This window comes from Suricata suricatta, chromosome 1, assembly GCF_006229205.1.
Source record: "Suricata suricatta isolate VVHF042 chromosome 1, meerkat_22Aug2017_6uvM2_HiC, whole genome shotgun sequence".
NCBI lineage: Eukaryota > Metazoa > Chordata > Mammalia > Carnivora > Herpestidae > Suricata > Suricata suricatta.
Window position 1 is genome coordinate 177,353,856 of NC_043700.1, and position 22,579 is coordinate 177,376,434.

The 22,579-nt window shown below is 40.9% G+C and overlaps 1 protein-coding gene across 1 annotated transcript in view; it reads left to right on the forward strand.

Annotated features, from left to right (window-relative positions):
* The window catches only part of ADGRA3 (adhesion G protein-coupled receptor A3), a 142,474-nt gene that overhangs the window by 103,277 nt on the left and 16,618 nt on the right, over nt 1–22,579 (forward strand). Inside the window, exons 12-15 of the mRNA XM_029952283.1 lie at nt 2,316–2,477; nt 4,354–4,557; nt 12,854–13,067; nt 13,279–13,487. Coding sequence (XP_029808143.1) covers nt 2,316–2,477; nt 4,354–4,557; nt 12,854–13,067; nt 13,279–13,487 — 789 coding nt within the window. The remainder of the gene's footprint in view (nt 1–2,315; nt 2,478–4,353; nt 4,558–12,853; nt 13,068–13,278; nt 13,488–22,579) is intronic.

A 22,579-nucleotide genomic window follows, 5' to 3' on the forward strand; every position in this document is an offset into this window, starting at 1 on the left:
GAGTACTGCAGATAATGTTACAGTGAGCATCGGGGTGCAAGAACCTTATGAGTTAGCATTTTCATTTTCTTCGGATAAAGTGGACTTGCCAGATTCTAGTTTTAATTCTTTGAGAAACCTCCGTACTGTTTTCTAGAAGTGAGTGGCTGTACCAATTACATTTCCACTAGCAGTGCACGGGCTTCCCTCATCTCCCCATTCTCGTCGGTGGTCTCCTTGTTAGCTATTTTCATGGGTGCGAGGTGACATCTCACTGCGGCTTTGATTCGCATTTCCTTGATGACGAGCGATGTTGAGCACTTTTATGTGTATCTGTTTGTCATCCATATGTCTTCTTTGGAAAAATGTCTATTCACATCCTCTTCCTAATTTTTAGTTGGATTGTTTTTTGCTATTGGGTTAGAGGAGTTCTTACATAGTTTTGGACATAAATGCGCCATCCCTCTTTAACACTTTTAGAGCCATCTTCAAAGAGGGGCCTTCACTGGAATTGAAATGTTAAACTAATAAAGGAGCGATAAAATAACATAGTGAGGACAGCTGACCAGGCATGGTTTTAGGAGCCTTGTGTTTATCATAGGAACTTAATCTTCACAACATTCAGAAAAGACAGGATTGTTACAATCTGCCTTTTACAAATAAAGGAAGGCATCAGAGGGTAAGTGGCCAGCTCAGCTAGAGGTCCGGATCTGAAGTCCTGTTCCTCATCCCTGTACTCACTTACTTGCTTCGCCTCTTTGCGTTCCAGCGCTGGGGTCTGGTGGATTTCCACAGGCTTGTCTCCTTGGTGTAGTGCACTACGGTTGGACTGAACATTTTCCCACCTCAGCCTCATAATTGTACATCTTGGGAAGAGTATTGAATGCAGAACAGGGTTGATCAAAAGACGTTTGCTAAAACAGCCTTCGCTTTCTCGCTTGGCTTTGGGGCTTCACGCCTTTGCTGCTTGTTCCTTGATGAGAGGACCAGCCAGCTTGCAAATCCTGTGATCCTGCAATGTTTTGTAGTTCTTTCTGCCATAGATCTCCCTCTCACGAACATTCTGCTTGATAGCAAACCCCCTCAACACCAGTATATCTCATTAGCCAGGGCTATTTGTTCATTGTATTCTCTGACGTGGGACATACAAGTCACTGTCGACAATAGTTAATGGACATTTTTGGTGGCATTGCATGACACACGTTTACATCTGTAAGTCCTGGACTGAACTTAATAAATGGAATTCGGTAAATGAAACAAAACAAGTACAAGTGGAAAAGTACCTCTTAGGATCCATTTATTTCATGGCACCAGATCTTAAAGCATTCATTGAGCTGGGAGGAATGGAAGAGGTTCATTCGAGGTCGTGGAACTGCATGCGCAAAGGCCCATCCATCCAGTGGCCTGGCATACGTGGGGAACTCACGATAGCTGGGCCTCCCTAGGGTTTTCGACATGACAGGATACTAACGAGGTAGCTGTGTGTATTTCTTTTTTTTTAATGTTTTTATTTATTTTTGATACAGAAAGAGACAGAGCATGAGAGGGGGAGGGGCGGAGAGAGGGGGAGACACAGGATCCGAAGCAGGCTCCGGGCTCTAAGCCAGCCGCCAGCACAGAGCCTGACACGGGGCTCGAACCCACAAACGTGAGATCTCACCCGAGCCGAAGTCGGAGGCTCAACCGACTGAGCCACCCAGGCGCCCCTGTGTATTTCTTAATAATAGTACTGAGTTAACACACAAAAAGAGGTCTCTATAAGTGCTTTTCCAAAGAGTTGAGATCTTCTTGTTCTGGGAATCATGTGGTATCTTTCCCTTCTCCTTGATTAACTTAATTGCCTTTTTTCTCCCTTGTGAAATTGAGAACTACATGTCATTCTTTAGCACTGAGCTGGTAGTTATTTAAGTACATTGTTTTGAACTAAATGCGTCTTTTTTTTTTTTAAGAGAGAGACAGTGTGTGAGCAGGGGAAGGGTAGAGAAGGAGACAGGGAGCCACAGAATCCAAAGCAGGCTCTAGGCTCTGAGCTTTCAGCACGGAGCCCAATGGCTCGAACTCATGAACTACAAAATCATAACCTCAGCTGAAGTCAGACGCTTTAACCAACTGAGGCACCCAGGTGCCCCTGAGCTAAATGTTACAAACTGGTTATAACTGAATGTGCTGTTCATATCTGAAAATGTTTCAGTGAGAAAAAAATCAAGTCCCTATTGGGTTTTCATGTGAACATGTAGACTGAAGGCCAATCCTGGTGTCTCATTGTGCTTTTGATTATGTAAAACAGCCGCTACTGGTTGTAATGGTCTTTCTCTTCTCTCCTGCACACCTGCCAGCTCGGTGACGTGATGGTCGACATTGCAAGTAACATCATGTTGGCCGACGAGCGTGTTCTGTGGCTGGCACAGAGGGAGGCCAGGGCCTGCAGTAGAATCGTCCAGTGTCTGCAGCGCATCGCCACATACCGATTAGCAAATGGAGCTCATGTTTATTCAACAGTAAGTGTAACATTGTCCTGGAATTCTAAGAAAAGAAATTCATTGAAAACAACTTGAACTTGTAAAAGATAGTGTTTTTTTATTCCCCTCATGATACAGTATTTTCTGTTCCTGCTGATTATTATAGAATTTCCGGTTCTCTAACATGTTAAAAGCTCATTTTGCTTTTGAGCAATCTGTTTTCTCGGTAACTGGAAAATACTTTAAATTTAAATAATTTGCATTGTGAGTGGTTATCACCATTTAATCTGAAAGACAAATAAGCGCCCTGTGGGATGGCTGTGCTGTCACATGACCACCGCCCCTCCCGCTAATCCTGTGTTCTGGGCCCTGAAGGCTGTTTTCAGAGAGTGTCTGATTGTTTGCCCAGGTTCCGATTTCAGAAGAGAACTGGGGAGCACCTGGGCGGCTCAGTCAGTTAAGCATCCGACTTGGGCTCAGGTCATGGTCTCGCACCTTGTGCGTTTGAGCCCCGCATTGGGCTCTGTGCTGACAGCTCAGAGCCTGGAGCCTGCGCCTCCCTCCTTCCCTCTCTCTGCCCCTCCCCCACTTACACTCTGTCTCTCTCAAAAATAAACAAACATTAAAAAAGAAGAAAGCCCACAACAACCAGGAGGCCCTCTAACCTTTGTGCACTATTGACATTTCCAGTCAGTCTCACTCTTGGAATAATGAGTATTTATATTTAGTAATCAGTCAAATAGTATTAAATTTTATTTCTGCTAAATTGAACTGTTCTAAATTTCTTGGTATACTGCAGACTTTTTCTACATATGTGGTAAATGAGATAAATACTGTGTCACTCCCTTATTACTCACACTCTGATCTCTGGTCCATGGGTCTCATTGCCTAATTATTTTAAGTGGGTTCATAGAATATTCTCTACTTCCTCCAATGATTTTATGCAGCTCAAGGTTACTATTTTTCCAAAGGTTGATGGGATCTTTTTGACGATACTATTTCTTTGTTCCTTTTGCCCAATAAAGTTTAGGATTACTTTCTTGAATAATAAATAAAACAGAGGGCTACTGTAGCTACTGACTTGCCAACATGGTTCAGGGTAATTTCTCTCTCAGACACGTGAGCTTACTGGAAACTGACTCGCCATTTTTGATGGCCACATTGGGTCTTCCCTGGTCATTTAGATCTATTTTAAATTCCCCGTCTGAGCCTTACTACTCAACTCAAAGAACTTCTTCCTTTCTCTAAGCTTCATTGGTTCTTTGGAGAACTCAAGGATATAATAGATACATAGTAGGTATTTGCCCTCCATTTATTTTACTTATTTATTTTTTAATTTTTTAATGCTTTTTATTTTTGAGAGAGAGACAGACAGAACGCAGGTGGGGGAAGGGCAGAGAGAGGGAAGGAGACACAGAATCCGAAGGAGGCTTCAGGCTCTGAGCTGTCAGCACAGAGCCCAAGACGGGGCTCAAACTCACAAACTGTAAGATCATGATCTGAGCTGAAGTCAGATACTTAACTGACTAAACCACCCAGGCATCTCTATTATATTTATTATTTTAATTTTTTTAAAAAAGTTTATTTATTTTGGAGCAAGAGCAGGGGAGGGACAGAGAAAGAGGAAGAGAGAGACTCCCAAGCAGGCCCCACCCTGATAGTGTGGAGCCCGATGTGGGCTCCATCCCAGGAATCCTGTTTCTTAGTTTGTCTCCTCCCAGACTAGGATATCCTTTGGTTTCCAGGGTCCTTTTTTTTTTTTTTATGTGCCAGGTACGTACACAGTGTCTTCATTATGTAAGAACCTGAGCCCTTTGCCTCTAGCTTATGTACAGTGTTTTGTGTTTGAAAACTCTTTGAAAGTGCTTTTCCCTCATGCTATAAATCTTTCATAATTCCTCTTTGACTTTTGAAGTATTCGCCCAATATTGCTCTGGAAGCTTATGTCATCAAAGCTGCTGGCTTCACTGGGATGACATGTACCGTGTTCCAGAAGGTAGCAGCCTCCGACCGGACGGGCCTCTCGGAGTATGGGAGGCGGGATCCAGATGGAAACCTGGATAAGCAACTGAGCTTCAAGTGCAACGTTTCAAATACATTTTCAAGTTTGGCCCTGAAGGTATGTTATATTCTGTAAGCATTTAAGACTTTTGTTGTTAGATTAGCATACTCAGAATGGTCTGCTTTTCAGAATCACCTGATTAGAAGTTATTTTTGGGGTGGGGCAGGTATTGGTATTGTTTTTCTGTTATTTTGAAAGAAATTCAGACTAGGAAGGGACATGGAATGACTTTCATGGGCCTAGACACTTTTGCCCTTTTGACCCCGTTCTCCATACAAAAAATATCAAAATTATATTTTGTGGCTACAGTGGTAAAAAGATGAATATATTAATACATATTAGAACATTTTCTTTGATCTGAAAGTTCATTTTTATGCTCCCAATTTTAAAGACATGAAAACATTTCTGGAGACCTCCTGAAAGTATTTTGTGCCTTTGGCTCTGTGCCTCTTGGACCTAATGGAAAAGCCAGCCTTGAGACTGGGCATTTCATCAGGCAAGCTGTATATCAAGATTTTTGGCAAACATGTGATCTGTCTTCAGAAAATGTGTGTTTTATTGCAGCAAGGAAAATGAAAAGCATTTTTATTGAGTTTTACAATTTGGGGTTTAGATGTGTTTCATTAAAACTACATTGAAGCAAATAGTGGAGGTACAAGTCCCACACACGGGTTTTCATTTAGCGTTGTGTGGCCACGTGTAGCTGTGTTCTCTGTGGATTTTAATTACACAGGACTTTCTTTGTTTCTGGCTTGTCCCTGAATTATATCACAAACAATATTCCATTCACTTTTACTGCATAGTAATTGATCAAATGGGTGTTAGGTGTCCTGGTACATCGTGGGAATTCTATAAATAATGAATGAATAAAAGGGAGGGAGGGAGGAAAAGAAAATGAATGTACTTTGGTACGCCTTGCTGTTGGTGACCTCCATAAGGAGAGCCAATTTGCCGAATTTAGAAGCAGTCCAACTCCCCCAACTTCCCAGGACAATCTCAGCTAGGTCGGAATGTCTAATGATAATATATTTACTCGATATAATATACCCAGAGGAAAATTCGCAAGATTTATTTTTACTCTTGGCTCTGTGAGGGTACTTAACGCACCCAGCAGTGCTTCTGCAGACCTGTTCTTTCCTTGTTGTGTGTTTCACTGGTGAAACATACCACAGAAGGCAGAGAAACCGCATCGTACACAAACCCGAGAGAGAAAAGCATGTGTCTTTGAGGAGCACTTAAAATTGATGGACCCTTCTATCTTAGATGATCAGAGCTGGTAGAAAGGGATTACAAATGATGAAACCCTGCATTTCATCAATTTCACAATCTACCCCTCTGGGTAAGGAGAGTTTCTACCTGCCAAAGTCAAAAGCTTTAAATGATCACACTCTGATTTGTCAATTTCATACTAGTCTCTCCTTTTAAGATCATCTGTGGCCAGAAACCAAGGACACATTACACTATTATTCAGGCTTCATTGCTGGACATGGTGAAACCGGGTGAAAAAGGAGTATATCCTTTGTGACACAAAATTAGTTAAAAATTGTAACGTCAACAGAGCAAAATGCTTTAGCACTTTAATAGAAAACTTACTTCATGTTTTTAACTTTATACTAGGGCAATTTTTAGTCTTTTTGCATGTCTTTTTTTAATGACTTGCATATACTCACTAGATAACATGAGCACCTCCTAATTATATTACCTTTGAATGGGAGAATATGCTAACATACAAAGTTAAACCTGTAAAAAGGAAATTTTCCATTTACAATAGGAACTTCTTGAATTGCTTTTTTTGTATCTCTTCAATCTGTTCCTTCTGTCTTTACTGTCATCATAGCCTGGTTTGGACTTCTAGATTACCCACACCGCTGTGGCTTCCTATTTAGTCTTTGGGTCAACAGACTTTTCCTTAAAAATCCATTTTTCTTTGGGGCACCTGGATGGTTCAGTTGATTGAGCGTCCGACTTCAGCTCAGGTCATGATCTCGCAGCTTGTGAGTTCTAGTCCTGCATTGGGCTCTGTGCTGACAACCCAGAGCCTGGAGCCTGCTTCGGATTATGTGTCTTCCTCTCTCTCTGGCCCTCCCCGACTTGCACTCTGTTTCTCTCTGTCTCAGAAATAAAACATTAAAAAAAAAAGTCCTTCCTTCTTCTATAATTGGTCTACCTCGGCCTGACTTTCAACCAACATGCACCAATTCACCCATGGCAGTAAGGTACTGAAGAAGTATTTTCCTACCCTTTGCCGAATAGCTGCCTTGCCGGATCCCTGAGCGTCTCCTCAGCCACGCTGGGCCTTCTGGGAACACCGCCCAGGCTGTCCAACCTTTAGTAACAAGGTCCAGGGCCACAGAGCAGAGGGTCTCCAGGAGCCTTCTTGTTGGCAGAGGCTTTCAGGTTGTCACGTCTGTGTCGTTTCACGTGGTTCATGTTGTTCGCATTATCCCTGGATCTACCCAATGTGGAAATTGGCCTAGCGTGTCCTCTGATAAATACTCTTGTGTCTCTCTGAAGGCTGGCTGGCTGGTAACTTCATCCTTTGGCTTTATCTGCCCTCCTGCCCCATATCTCTTCCTGCCTCTTTTCTTCTGTCCACCAACACCAAACCCCTCATGATTCCTCTCCCAGCCTCTTAGGCCACTCTCCTGCTACTTCTTCTGCTAGAATGCCTCCTCTTCCCCTTCCCGGCAGTTTGGTTGTGTGTGCAGAAATGTTACCATCAGGAAATCTTCCCTAATACCATCCTGTCTGTCTTCTCCCACCCGTATCTCCTTCATTTCTCTTCTGTGCTTTGTTGCGCTCTTCGGATCTCTGTCATTGCCTGTTACACACAGGAGCCAAATGGGTTTCGCGCCTCCTACGCCAGAGACTGAGGTTTGCTTGAGGGGCGAGTGCCAGAGTCACCAGTGCGTGCCAGTGTCTGGCCTTGGTCGGTAGGCCAGGTGGAGACTGAATTAGCTGTCCTCCGACTCTTACAGCGCCACATCAGTTCTTTTTTCTTAACCAAATGCTTCCTTCTCCTGGTGGTGCCATAACAGATTATATTAGCATCACCCAATGGTACCTGTTTCCGATAATCCACTGAGAGCTTTTAGAAATTGCTGGTGTTTTGAATTCAGCTGTAACACAGGCTGGAAGAACGGGTTTCTTAAACTTCCCTCGACTGGAATTTTTTTTATTAAAAAAATTTTTTTAATGTTTCTTTATATTTGAGGCATAGGGAAACAGAGTGTGGACAAGGGAGGGGCAGAAAGAGAGGGAGACACAGAATCCTTAGCAGGCTCCAGGCTCTGAGCTGTCAGCACAGAGCCCGACACAGGGCTCGAACCCATGAACTATAAGATCATGACCTGAGGTGAAGTCAAATGCTTAGCTGACTGAGTCACCTAGGCGCCCCTCGACCAGAATTTAGAAATCAATGTTTCTTGACAACATCCCAATAGTTCCCTTTTCTGAGACCCCAACTGAAGTTCTTCCGTTTTCCAGACCGGTGGTGTATGTCTTCGTGCCCCCTGCCCTCCTTTGTGCCCCCTTTCCCGCCCTTTCTCATCCCTGCGTGGTGAAAGGCTTACTACTCTGTTTCTAAGGTTCCATTCAAATAGTACCTTCCTTCTCTTCCTGAGCATTCATAACCTCCTGTTAATTCCACAGTGCTTTGTTCATTCTCCAGAATAATTTGAAGCCGATATTATGGGGGGCTGAGTTAGAATGGGAAGCCATAGGATATAGTGCTCTGGTCTCTGGTCTCCGCAGCCAGAGATTGTCTTTCTGCTCCCCCACTTAACAGCTGTGCGAACTTGACCATGTACCTTCACCTCTCTGAATGTCAGTTCCTCATTTGTTCCATCGGCGTCAGGAAATAGTTAACTCAAAGGGTTCCTTAGAGAATTAGAGGAGGCAAATGTGTAGACGTGTACAGTAGTGTCCAGCGCAGAGTAAGGCCTTAATAAATGTTAGTTCTTATTGTTGTTTTATTGTTGTTGTCTCTCCCCTGTTGGGTTATCAGTACTTGAGGCAGGATCCATGGCTTATTCAGTGTTTTATCTCCAGATTTTGCACAGTGCCCCGATCCAGAGGGACAAAATACCCAGTAAGTACTGTTGAATAAAATTTAACAGCCAAAGCTTAATTAGCAAGGAAAGTCAGTTAATACAAACTTCATTCTGAGGGCAAATGTAATTCCTGTTCATCTTTAGTAGTGAGATAATCAAAAAGTGGTATGTAGTTAGTAACTAATTATACACAACAAAATTAGGGTGTATCATATCTGTTTAAAATCAAGGGAGTAGATAGTTAAGACAATATGAATCAGTTAGTATTTTATTATTTTAAGTCAAGTGGTGCCTCTTTGACTTATTCAACTTTGTGTTAGAATTCTGCAGAAATGAACAAAGTGAGGATTTCAGAAAATTTTAACTTCCTAATTACACAGTGGAAGACATTCAAATTGTTTCATAAGGAAAGGAGTTAAAATCCAGTGGAAGTATTGGATTGAACATACCTTATGATGCTTATGTTCTTCTTGATTTAATGTCATTGTAAATAGGGAAATATACATGAATTTTGCCAATACAATAGTAAGAGCTCTCTGATAACATTCATTTTATGTGTGTTCATATTTTGTCAATTTTTAGTATTGAAATTTATACTAAAAGTGAATTGTGGAAGTCTAAATCCGATGAGGTTTAGATTATTGCTGGGAAGTCAGTTACTTTAAGTCATTTTCTGACACTTTCTGTTTCCCCAGCCTCCAGAGAACCATTTGCCACACTGCGGTAGTAAGAGTAATAAAAATACCACCCGCAGTGATGTGGCCTCTTATGCTTGTCATGGTCATGATCCCATGCGGTCCTTACAACGGTTTGTTGGAAAGACCATTAGCTGCCTGTGACAGATGAGACCCAGAGAGTATAAACAGAGTTGTGCAGAGTTAAGTGGCCACTAAGTAGTGAGGCTGGGACCCATATCCCAGTTTCTTATTTCGGACTCTATGTTCTTTTCCCCGGGGGCGGCATATGATCTGTAATTCTAAAAATCAGACACCAAAACCATATACAGCATTTCCCAGAGGGGTTTAGGAGAGGTTTTTCTAATTTATTAGCTCTAATTGCCATGTTTATATCTTTCCATTGCTGGAATCCATACATTTAAAAATGAATAGAGGGTTAAATGGAATTAGAGTCAAGTGGCAAAAGGTAAAATCATGACAAATGTAACAAATAAGTGTTCCTCAGTGATTTTCTTCATTAATTTATAACTTTTCCATAATAAATGATCACTTCTTTTAAAGAAATTAAATACACAAATATTACGTTCTTCCTATAAAAATCCAAATGTTTTGATCTAGCTTTTCCAGCCTCCTTCACCATCCTGTCTCCATCCCACGTCACCTGTAATTATTATTTAGTGGAATTCCTTATTGGACTTTAAAGGATATTTCAGAAGCTAAAGTATGTACAGCCTTGAATATGTAGCTTTCATCTCTCAACGATCTGTTCTTCTCTGAGTTTTTATTATTTGTTGTTGTTTGGATCGTTTTACAAGCTTAGAGTTGGATAGAAAACATTTTCTCACTTCTAGAAATTATAGATGTCATTTCCTTTTTTTCACCTCTTTTAGAAAATGTCAGTATGTCTTCTTTTAAAAATTAATTTGGTATAAAGCTTTCCCTGAGTCCCCTGTGCTTTGTTTTTGAGTCATTTTGTATTCACAACAAAATTATTTCATGGAATTCTATAGTTCTCAAGTTTTAATAAATGTCCAGTATGTAACGCTTTATCAGGAGTTTGACCTTTTAACTAATCTGTTGATGTATTTCCCTTTTTTTGCACACCTATTTAAGATAAATTTATATATGTAATAGAAACTTACTCGATTAGCAAGTGAATTTATAAGAAACGTTGTTTCTCCATCAGGTTGTATTTTTAAATCAGAATAGTAGAAACTTTTTTGTATATTTAAAAAAATTTTTTTAATGTTTATTTTTGAGAGAGAGACAGAGTATGAGCAGGGAAGGGGCAAAAAGAGAGGGAGACAGAGGGGAAGCAGGCTCCAGGCTCTGAGCTGTCAGCACAGGCTCCACACGGGATTCGAACTCATGAACTGTGAGATCACGACCTGAGCTGAAGTCAGCTGCTTAGCCCACTGAGCCTCCTAGGCGCCCCTTTTTGCGTATTTTTCTTAGGCAAAATATTTCTATCAAATATCTTCTTGGCATCTTCAATTTAAAATAGATATTCAAACTTTTCAATATTCAAACTTTCAAAATACTTTATCCAACAGATATTTGTGTGTGTCCAGCATGTTCCAACATTGTTCTAAGCATAGCAGTTAAAAACTAATTTTAAAGTTAATCACTTACTTAAATAGAACCTTTTAAAAAATATAATCATGCCACACAGACTTTCATTAGTTTTACAAACAATGGGTTACTTTTATCAAATATAAGTGCCAGGAAGTATTATTATCATAGAGGATCCAGAAACATAAGGGAGACTGTCTGCGCTCAAAAATCCTGCTATTCTGGTTAAAGGGTCAGACAGGGAGTTACATTGTGATCGTGCACATATGAGCAAGGAAATGTGTGTGCAGAATCCCACATGAGGCCACAAGAGGGAGCAGCTAACTGGAAAAGCAGTGTACTAGGGAGTCGTGTAATTAATCATCCAAAAACCTCGTTTTAAGGATGTCTTTCTCCTGACCGCCAGTTGCTCTTCCCCTGACCCATCTTTGACATTGCCTGTAGAATGATCTTGCTAGAAACCAGATTTGCCCAGTTCAATAGTTTGCCAGACGAAACAATAGTAAGCATTTCAGCAAGGGGTCCTGGCATGTGCAGCACACACAGTGGCATAAAACACATTGGAAATCTCAACAATCAAAAAATTCAAGGTGGAGATATAGGGAACTTTATTTTTTATTTTTATTTATTTATTTATTTTTTTAACATTTATTTATCTTTGAGAGACAGAGAGAGACAGATATGAGCAGGGGAGGGCCAGAGAGAGACACACACACAGAATCACAAGCAGGCTCCAGGCTCTGAGCTGTCAGCACAGAGCCTGATGCAAGACTCGAACCCACAAACTGTGAGATCATGACCTGAGCCGAGGTCGGACACTCAACTGACTGAGCCACCCAAGTGCCCCGATATAGGGAATTTTAAAAGATGAATTCAAGATGTAGATTCTGGCCAAGTTAAGTGATATATATTTGAGGGCAGTGTTCCCTAAACATTGGAGAACCAATGTGTTCTTTAACAAAGTCAGGTGTATTTTTTAAATTTTTAGATGTTTTATTATTTATTTTTGATAGGTGTGAGCGGGGGAGGGGCAGAGTGAGAGGGAGACACAGACTCAGAAGCAGGCTCCAGGCTCCGAGCTATCAGCAGAGAGCTCAACACGGGGCTTGAACTCATGAACCATGAGATCATGACCTGAGCCAAGGTCAGATGCTTAACCGACTGAGCCACCCAGGCACCCCTGAGATGAATTTCTTAAGAGGAAATTCTATTGGTATCATGGACATTGAATTGGAGAGAGATTGATGCTAAGAGAAAAACTTTGTGATAAATTCTTAAAATAGGGAATTTTTTCAGATGGTTAGTTATTTGCCTCCCTGACATATGGATTTATTTTTTATTGAATGCTGAATAATTTATACTTTAAAAATCCCTCCTAAAGAAGTATGTAAAACACTCAGAGAGCAGCCAGCATTGCCACCTTTTCTATTTGTTAGTATGTTTTTTTCTGACAGGTGTTTTTCTTAATCTTAGGGATACTTCTGCTAAGATGAGAGTTTGCTTGAATCTAAGTTTCTATGAAGTCTGTAGAATTTCTTTTTTGTTATTGTTGTTTGACAGTTTGAATCTGCCATAAATCACCTTCGGGTTCCATAAGTCCAAATTAATTAAACTCAGATTTGTGATATGCTGCATTGGTGCTTATTTCTGTAATTGATCACTATAAAATTGATATGAAGAATGATCACTGAGATATCCCTGATCTGTTTAATGCATGGACTTCAGCAGTATGTGTTATCATGGGAAAATTCACTTTGTAGTTTGAAATAATTTCTTATTTACTACTTCCACTCTCTGAATTAGGGTATGTATTCCTCTTTATTTTATGCTTTTTTTCCTCTGTGCTTTTGTGTGGTGTTGATAGTTCACTTAACCGGTAAATTGTTTTAACGATTAAACTTCGTAGATATACTAAAATGTATATATTTTTAAGATAAAAACTGTTGTGTATACAAATAGGAACCATGCCCAGCTGTCTATAAGATTCTTCCTGGTTTCTGCAGGCCAATTAACATGGCAACCTTTCTTTGCTTTTGTTTTTTATATGTTCAGAATACTGTCGTGGAAGCTTCCATTCAGCTCCCTCCTTCCCTTTTCTCACCAAAGCAAAAAAGGGAAGTCAGGCCAACCGATGACTCTGTCTATAAGCTTCAGCTCCTCGCCTTCCGCAACGGAAAGCTCTTCCCAGCCACCGGGAATTCAACAAACTTGGCTGATGATGGAAAGCGGCGGACAGTGGTGACCCCAGTGATCCTCACCAAAATAGGTTCGTTCTGTAGGCGTATGTTACCCTGGAGTTACCGGACAGCGTGACTTTAATGATGCACCGTCCCTAAAAATGCTTAATTCTGTTCCTTCTCCTTTTAATGAGTCCCTAGTGAAGAAAGACACTGCAGAGTACCCATTAGAGTACACGTTGACATTTCTTTGTTTATGAAGTTTGTTTCAGAAATATTGTTATTTCCCATTTTCTCCAGATGGTGTGAATGTAGATACCCACCACATCCCTGTTAATGTGACACTGCGCCGCATCGCACACGGAGCAGATGCCGTGGCCGCCCAGTGGGATTTCGATTTGCTGAACGGACAAGGAGGCTGGAAGTCAGATGGGTGCCATATACTCTACTCGGATGAAAATATCACTACCATTCAGTGCAACTCCCTTAGTAACTATGCAGTTTTAATGGTACGGCAGTTGTTAACTTTATGCACATAAACACTATATTTCCTAATTTTTTCCCTATGCGTAGTTAAACTCAAATGGAAGGTTTTTTTTTAAAAAAGAACTTTGAACATAAACTGTTACCTTTAGTTAAGGGGCGATACTTGGTGTAATTCTGAGTTTAAAGGGAAATTAAGTTACCACTAAATGCTGTGTATGGGACTGAATTTGGTTATAGGGATTTTCAGTAAAGTTTGTAAGTGAGACTGTTCAGCTAAACTTGGACCTTCTGAAAATTTGGAGACATTTGGGTCTGTACAGTCTAATTCTTAAACAGGAAAGAGTGACTCATTTGCCCAAAGATACACAGTGGATAGTGAGGGATTTCCTTCTTTGCCATCTCGCACCTTCTCCCACTATACGTCATGATGTTTATTTAGACTCTTGAATTTAGACTAACAGTAGCAGTTTCCGTTTAGTTACTCTGACTGACAGTATTGACACAGTTAAGGTCTTTTCACTTTTCAAAAACATTGCTTAATGGTTGTTTTTTTTTATTTTTGAGAGAGAGAGCGAGCAAGCAGGGGAGGGGCAGAGGGAGAGGGAGACACAGAATCTGAAGCAGGCTCCAGGCTCCTGAGCTAACTGTCAGCACAGAGCCTGACGCAGGGCTCGAACCCACAACCTGTGAGATCATGACCTGAGCCGAAGTTGGGCGCCTAACCGACTGAGCCGCCCGGGTGTCCCAATGCTAATCACGCTGCTATTGTTTTCTGTTATTTACCACTGTTCACACCTGCCAGTCTCTGGTAGACAGTTGTTTAGTCTCAGGGAAACTAGTGCATAGATGTATATAAATGTGTATATGAATGTGTAGGAACAGGTTTTTTATTAGTGACTTACTTAAGTGCATCTGGTTTCTGAGCTGGCAATTATGGAATTGTCCATGCTAGTTTATATTGTATATTACAGTATATAAATGGATTATGTACACATGGATTTGGGGAACAGTACACGGAATTACTTATGAATCTGAAAGGCATTTCCAAGATTGTACAAAGCTAGCCTGGAAGTGAGGAAACTTATGTTTATGTTCCTGCTCCCAGCTCTGAGTCTGTTATCTAGACAATTTTTATCAAAGCTGAATAATCTCTAAACATGATGTATCTTAATTTTTGTAAATTCTTCTTTTCTTAAACAAAGGTGCGTTTACCACTAGAAGTGATCTTGAAGCAAGCTTGAAGTAAGATAGATTTTCCTGAACTTTATTGTTTTGTTTTCTTTGCACCTCGACTAAGCATATGCTTACCCCGCATCTGGTCAGACAGGCAGGGGAGTGGCTCTCCTGTTCAGCGGGGCGTGAAGATGGTCTTTCCGTGGCCTCCATTAATATGCGTGTTATTTAGCTCGGCTGACAGTGGATGGAGTCTACACTCGTCCAACTCAGCCATATTTGTTTCAGTCACTTATCCTTTCCTCGTGCTTGGTTCTTGTTGATAACTTTAGGCTTCTGACAAGTAGAAGATATTTGATGTCTGTAAGGCTGAGTGTGGTTTCTGTAAGTTCACGTTTTATTATTTTGTAGTAACCTTTCACATTAAAGCATGGAACAGTAATTAAAGTATGAGGCATTTTCTTTCACTTTGAAAGTGCTTGTCATTCAGGTTTTGCTTTTAAAATAACGTGAAACTAGGACGTATGGGAGGAGAAATAGAGATACAGCATTGTCTGAACTTTATATAGTAATCAGGAAAAGTTGGGTAAAATAAATGAAACAAAACACACACAGAAGGCATTTCATAAGCTTCACTGTTAATGACATGATACTGCACGTGTGAAACTTTTATTTTTATTTAATACTAGTTTAAAGTGTCTATTTTTAAACTTCCTAGCTGTGCTTCTAAACTATTTAAATTGGTATAATCCTTTTCTAGAAAGAATAAGCTATTTTATCTTTCATGCTTTTAATCTTTTAAAAAAATGTAATACACAGTTTTTATTTAAAGCTAGAATACAGTACTGAGATATTTTTCTATTTTCAAAGAATTTCCTTTCTTTGGCTTTTTAAAAATATAACTGTGCCACCTAGAGGCTGCAAAGGGAAATGTATCTGAAATTATTGACAAAATTATAGTAAAGTTACTGTATGGGATTTTTAGAGTTACTAATTAAACATGACGGCAGAGCTAATTAAATTATACCTACTCTTAAACAAGTATGTGTCTGAGATAAAAGAGCTATCTTCTAAATATTGGAAGTCAGCATCTTTTTTCCTTACCTGACACTATTTTGAATAATAGATAAAAATCCCATTTTTCTTGAAAACTGTCTTAATATATGGCTTAATATAGCAAATCTCAATCCCTATTTGGCAGTTAAAAGCTTTTCCTGATCTGGTTTTAAAGAATTTTGTATTAAAAAAAAAACCGAGACAGAAAGAATATATTGGCTTGCAAATCTGGAATAGATATCGTAGTTTGGTTTATAGACGTCCTGTTATAACCAGTTGTGTCTAGCCTCGGTTACATGGGAGTCAGAGAAATTGGCTTTGTCTGAATGACACGATCAGAAATAGCAGGAATTGAGGCAGAAAGATTCCTAGAAGTTGGGGTGAGTAGGAGACGAAAAAACCTGAAGAGCAAGGAAGTAATGAGTAGGCCACACTATTTTTGTAGCACTTAATACTTGAATGAATGACAGGAGCAAAGATGCAATAACTGTGTACCTCAACTCCCTTGTGTTATTGTTTCCACACAGAAATAGAGGAAACCAGAGAGTTCTCATTTGTTTTTACATCTCTCTAGTGCGGCTTTGAATCTTGGTTTGTATAAAACTTGCTGAATGAAAGCAAACGACGGCTTCATCTACGCTGTAATTGAACGTGAATGTTAGCACCGCTGTTTGTTTGTTTTTTATAATTCTTAAATAGGTACTACATTCACACGGATCAAACATTTTAACACGTTATTTCTGCACGTTAACACGTAGTGAAAACGACCTCCACCCCTCTCCCCCGTCACAGTCATTCTGCACAAAATAGGTCACCTGTCACTAATGTTAAGTTTCTTGCCATTTGTTGGAAAGGTGTTCATGTCTGTTGAAATAAAAGGAATAAGTAGTCCTCGTTTCTTCCAGTTTTACATGAAGGCTGCATGCTGCGAACATTGTTTCAAACCATGTTTTTTTCCCATGTAACTAATGATGATGGTGATGTCCATGGAGCACTTTATCTTATATTAATGAAGGTATCTTTATGATGATACCTTAGGATAGTATGATTCTAGTGGCTAATTTTCATTAAGTGCTCATGTACTGGGCATTCTTCTGAAGTCTTTACGTGCATTAACTTATCTGGTCATCGTAGCTACCTCACGAGGTCTAGTAATGTTATCCTTACCCCCAGGTTACAGATGGAGAAACTGAGGCCTAGCGAGGTTAAGCACCGCCCAACTTCACAAAGTTAGTGTCAGAATTGAGATTTGAATTCAGACTCCAGAAATCCATATTCTTAATCACTGTGCTAAATCTCCTTTCAGAAATCTTTCTGTGTCTTCCTCATTCTTTTTCACTGTTGAACATTATTCATGCCCCTACCCTGATTTATTTAGGTATCCCTCTCTCTTGTTTCTAGTAATTGCTGTGCACAGTGTTATTTCACACATTTAATAGAAAATCTGCAGGATAAATTTTCTAAGGTGGGATTGGTCATCAGCGGGGGACCAGTTTTGTTCAGTGGAGGCTTTGGGCAGAGCACACAGATAGATCTGAAGTGTAGTTTAATGAAATCTTTATGTGAATATGCACATTTGGCTGCCAGTGAGATCAGGAGTTTTGCTTGTGCACTTGTTAGCACTTCTGTGCTTCTTTTGGTTAATCCCACCGTCATCTCAAGAGATATCTCCCTGCCCTTTTATGTCTGTCACCATAGATTAGCTTTGCCTGTTTTTCAACTCCATAAAATTAGAATTTTACAGCATGTACTCTTTTATATCTGGTACCTTTCCCATCGTTATATGTGCGAAATGTTATCTCTGCTTTTACATATGACAGCAGTGTATTCTTTTTCATTGCTACCTAGTTCACTGGAGGAAAATGCCAAAACCTGTCTGTCCCTCTCTTTACAGGCGCTTGAGCTGTTGCTAGGTTCTGGCAGTCAACACAAGCTGCCGTGAGTGTTCATCTGCTGGGGTTTTGATGGGCAGAGGCACTCGGGAGCGGAATTACCGGATTGTAGGCTATCCGTATATTTAGCTTTGGTAGCTGATGCCACACAGTTGACCAGAGTGGTTATTTTGGTTTATAGTGTTCCCGGTAATGAGAGTTTTCGTTGCTCCACATCCTTGCCAATGGTTGGTAATGGATGTCTTTAATCCTAGCCTTTGGTGGTGGTGCTGTGATATCTCATTGTGGTTTTATTTGTCGTTCTCTGCTGACTAACGGTGCTGAGCACCTCTCTGTTTTCTTATTGTCAGCTTGGGCATCCCCTTTTGTGAAGTTCTTGCTCAAATCTTGACCTATTTGTTTCTATTATCTTTGACTTTTATTGTTTTCTTTCAGTTTTATTGAGATATAGTTGACACGCAACACTGTGTAAGGTGCACAGCAAAATGACTTGGCTTCCATATATTATGAAATGATCACCACAGTAAGTGTAATGAACATCTGTTATCTCATGTAGATACCAAGAAAAGAAAAGTTTGAAGCTCTACTCTCTCAGCAACTTTCTTTTTTTTTTGTTTGTTTTAGTTATTTTTGATACAGAGAGAGACAAGAGGATGAGAGGGGGAGGGGCAGAGAGAAGGAGACACAGAACCGGAAGCAGGCTCCAGGCTCTGAGCTAGCTGTCAGCACAGAGCCTGACGCGGGGCTCGAACCCACGAATGTGAGATCTGACCTGAGTCGAAGTCGGAGGCTTAACCGACTGAGCCACCCAGGCGCCCCTCAGCAACTTTCAAATATATTGTATATCTTATAACTGGATGTTTGTACCTTAACCATCTTCTTGTCTCCTCCCATCCCATGCCCTGCCTCCAGGAACCACAAAAACGATCTCTCGCTCTGTGAGGTTGGTTTGTTTGTATTTGGTTCATTTGTATTGTTTTGTTTGTTTTTAAGATTCTACATGTAAATCTTGCCTATTTTTTAATTTGGTTAATTTTTTTTTTAAAGTTTATTTTTGAGAGCGAGAGAGACAGAAGCTGAGTTGGGGGAGGGACAGAGAGAGGGGGAGACACAGAATCCAAAGCAGGTTCCAGGCTGTGAGCAGTCAGCACAGAGCCCAACGTGGGGCTCGAACTCATGAACTGTGAGATCATGACCTGAGCCGAAGTTGGATGCTCAATGGACTGAGACACCCAGACGCCCTGGATTTATGTGTTTATTTATTTATTTATTTATTTTTGGTATTTTCTCTCTTTTTTGAGAAAGAGAGAAAGTCACTCAGGGGCTCCTGAGTGACTCAGTCAGTTGAGCATCCAACCCTTGATTTTGGCTCAGGTCATGATTTCATGGTTCATGAGTTCTAGCCCCATGTCAGGCTTTGCACTGATAGCACAGAGCCTGCTTGGGATTGTGTCTCTCTCTCCCTCTCTCTCCGCCCCTCCCCTGCTCACACATGTGTGCTCTTTCTCTTGAAATAATAAATAAGTATACTTAAAAAACAAAAACGTATTTTCTCCCAGTCCACGCCTGCCTTGCTGAGTCTGGGCTGTGTGACAGCGTACTGTAGGCTGGGTGGTTTGTAAATAAGAGACATTTGTTTCTCAGAGTTGTGGAGGTGAGAAGCCCAAGATCAAGGTGCTGGCAGATTCAGGGTTTGGTGAGGCTTGTCGGTTCCTCCCCTGGTGGGAGGGGCAGGGGAGCTGTCTGCGGTCCCTTTTATAGAGGTGCTAACCCCAGTCGTGAGGCCAGGCGCCTGTCCTCCTCACCTCCCGGCACCCCACCCTGACCCCATCATACTGGGCTTTAGGGTTTCAACCCACAGGTTTGGGAGGGGCGCAAACATTCAGTCTTTAAAAGCGACTTTTTCCTTTCTCTCTTTTAATGTTGTCTTTTTGTGAACAGAGCTCCTTGATTTTCTAAGGTTTTGCTTTTTTATAGCTAGTGCTTTTATTTCCTCTTTGAAAAAAACTCTTCCTATCTCAAGATTATGAAGGTACTCTTTGTTTTCTTTAAGAAGTTTTAATGTAATCTCCTACATGTAGGCCCATGATTCGACTGGGATTAAACTTTGTAGATGGTGTGAGGTTGGGGGGGCACAATCTTAACATCCTTCTTTGTTCCATAGGGGAAAAATTAAAAGCAGTTTAGATGTCATATCCTTTCTTAGTTTTTCATTTTTGATTTTAGATCTTTTAAATTTTATTTCTGATGAACTTTTAAATAATTCTTTGTAGGGGCACCTGAGTGGCTCAGTTGATTAAGCATCCAGCTTCCAGCTTCAGCTCAGGTTATGATCTCATGGTACATGGGTTCGAGCCCCGCGTCGGGCTCTGTGCTGACAGCTCAGAGCCTGGAGCCTGCTTCAGATTCTGTGTCTCCCTCTCTCTCTCACCCTCCCTTGCTCATGCTGTCTCTCTCTGTTTCTCAAAAATAAAATAAAAAAAAAATTCTTTGTAGTCTGACAAACGGGATACCCTGAGGCATTTTCTTTCCACTTGTTTCCACTGTTCAGATCATGGGGAGTTTACATAATTACAGATTAATAGTTATTCTTTTGTTTTTTTCTTTTTTAAATTTTATTTATTTGAGTGAGACAGAGATAGCACAAGCAGGGGAGGGGCAGACAGGGAGAGAGAATCCCAAGCAAGCTCCACCCTGCCAGCACAGAGCCTGATGTGGGGCTCGAACTCACAAACTGTGAGGTCACAACTTGCACTAAAACCAAGAGTCAGACACTTAACCGCGTGAACCAACAAGGTGTCCCGATAATTATTATTAATACTATGACAATGGATTATTTAAAACTGCCAGTGATTTTATATTTAGTAAGTCTTGGGCTAGGAGTAACATGAAAGTATATGAATCACTTTTTATCAGGTTAACAAAGATTTTCAGAAACTCTTCTTCCATTTATTTGGCTCTTTAATAAGCATCTTTGTGATTTTTTTCTTTCTTTTTTCTTTTTCTTCAGGCAGCACACCTTCAGGTGTTTGGATACTCTCTGCCTGCATTGGCAAAGTTACTTCTGTGAAAAGCTATACTTGGCCCTTCCTTTCTCCATTATTTTCTTAAACTTTGTACCATAAAGAAGAGTGACCAGTATCACTTTGATGGTCTGTTCTGTACACTTGCAAATGCGCATTTTACTTTTCTTCTCACAGTTGCCTCCTGGTGGTCATATTTGGACAGTGTATTATTGATCTTTCTGTGACTTTGCAGTATCACAAAGCTTATTTACATTACTGAAAATAATTTTAATTCAGATTTCTATTTTGTTGCCTTAGATATTTAACTTCTCTGCTATTTTCATCTCCTCAGTTGTCTTAATAGTCTTGTAATCTCGTATTTTAGTGCCACCAAGATAGGAGATTTTCTTAGCTCATTTGTTTCCTTTATACCTGAGGTCTGTAAACCATGGTGGCCCCGACCAGTCCGCTGCTTTGGTTTAAATGGTTATATATTAAGTGGTTAATAGGTACCTGCATAAAAGCCTCAGTTTCCCTCTTGGCCCTCACAGCCTAAAGTTAAGTGTTTACTGCCTGGCACTTTACCCCTGTCCCTGGTCAGTGTCTCAGCAGGAGTTCTCTTCCATTTGAGCAGGTCTGTTCGTTGTGACCATCAAAAATGCCCCAGGAGGGCGCTTGGGTGGCTCAGTCGGTTAAGTTGTGAGATCAGGTCATGATCTCGCTATTGGTGAGTTTGAGCCCCATGTCGGGCTCTGAGCTGACAGTGCAGAGTCTGCTTGGGATTCTCTCTCTCTAGCCATACCCCTAACTCCTGTGTTCTCTTTCTCTTTCTCTGAAGATAAATAAATACGCTCTAATAGAAGCAGTGCCCTGGGAGATTGGGAGAAAGGACAGTAGCACCTGTGCCTTTCTTTAGATGTCACTTGGAATTATAAGACTCTTAGTCCTTTATTTCAACCTCTAGTTTGTTTCTTATACTGTGTTATATTAGGCTTTTGAAAAATACACTAATTGCTTTTTTTATTTTATTTAAAAATTGTTTGAGAGAGAGCATGTGCATGCCTGAGCAGGGGAGAGGCAGAGAGAAAGACTCCCAACCAGACTGCAAGCTGTCAGCACAGAGTGGGGGGCTTGATCTCACAAACGGAGCTGAAATCTAGAGTGGAATGCTTAACAGAGTGATTCACCAGGCTCCGCAGTGCTGGTTTAGTTGTAAATATTATACACAATATACTTTGAGAACTGAATTGGCACTTTGTCGGTTGTTTCATTAGATATTATGTAGCCGTCTGTGTGGTTAGTCTCGACAAGGCCCTGGAAGGCAGTTCCCATGTCCCCCCATGTCCCCCCAGCTCCTGCCCTGGCCCTGCCCGGTGATGGGCAGTGCCTTCACTGTATAGTGGGCTAACCGCTCCAGAATCCCGTAGCCAGCAAGTAAGTGGTGAACGTGTTCCGGAACATTTCCTAGAGGAATGTATGATGAGTGGTTCCCGGAAGGAGTCTGGAGGCCAGATCCTAGCTACTGAACGCTTATCTTCAGTTAGTAATTGTGCACTGGAACAGCAGCTTCCTGTACAAATGAAGAAGAAGCGTGTCTGCTTTTACTAGCATCTAACTGATCCTCATTGCACCAGTGTGTTTTTCAATTTTCCATCGACATTCTGGACTTGTGGCAGAATGTGAATACGCCGAGGCCCTGTGCCATTGTCCAATCTTGTGGGCATCTCCCAAGGGCATTGCTCAGACTTTGCGGCGATAGGGCTTTTCCTCTCGTGTTTTCTCTCATCTGGTACTGAGTTTACAGCTTGTCTGCTCCCGGGGGCTGGGACTCTGTGCTGCGTTTCGCTGAATACCCGGTGCTTGGCATGGTGCCTGGCCATGGCGGGTTCCCAATTAACGTTTGTCAAATAAATAGATGAATTGCAGGTTTGAGGCTCATCACAGCGTAGTGGAGAACTTAGACTGGAATTCAATTTCCCTTGTTGTATT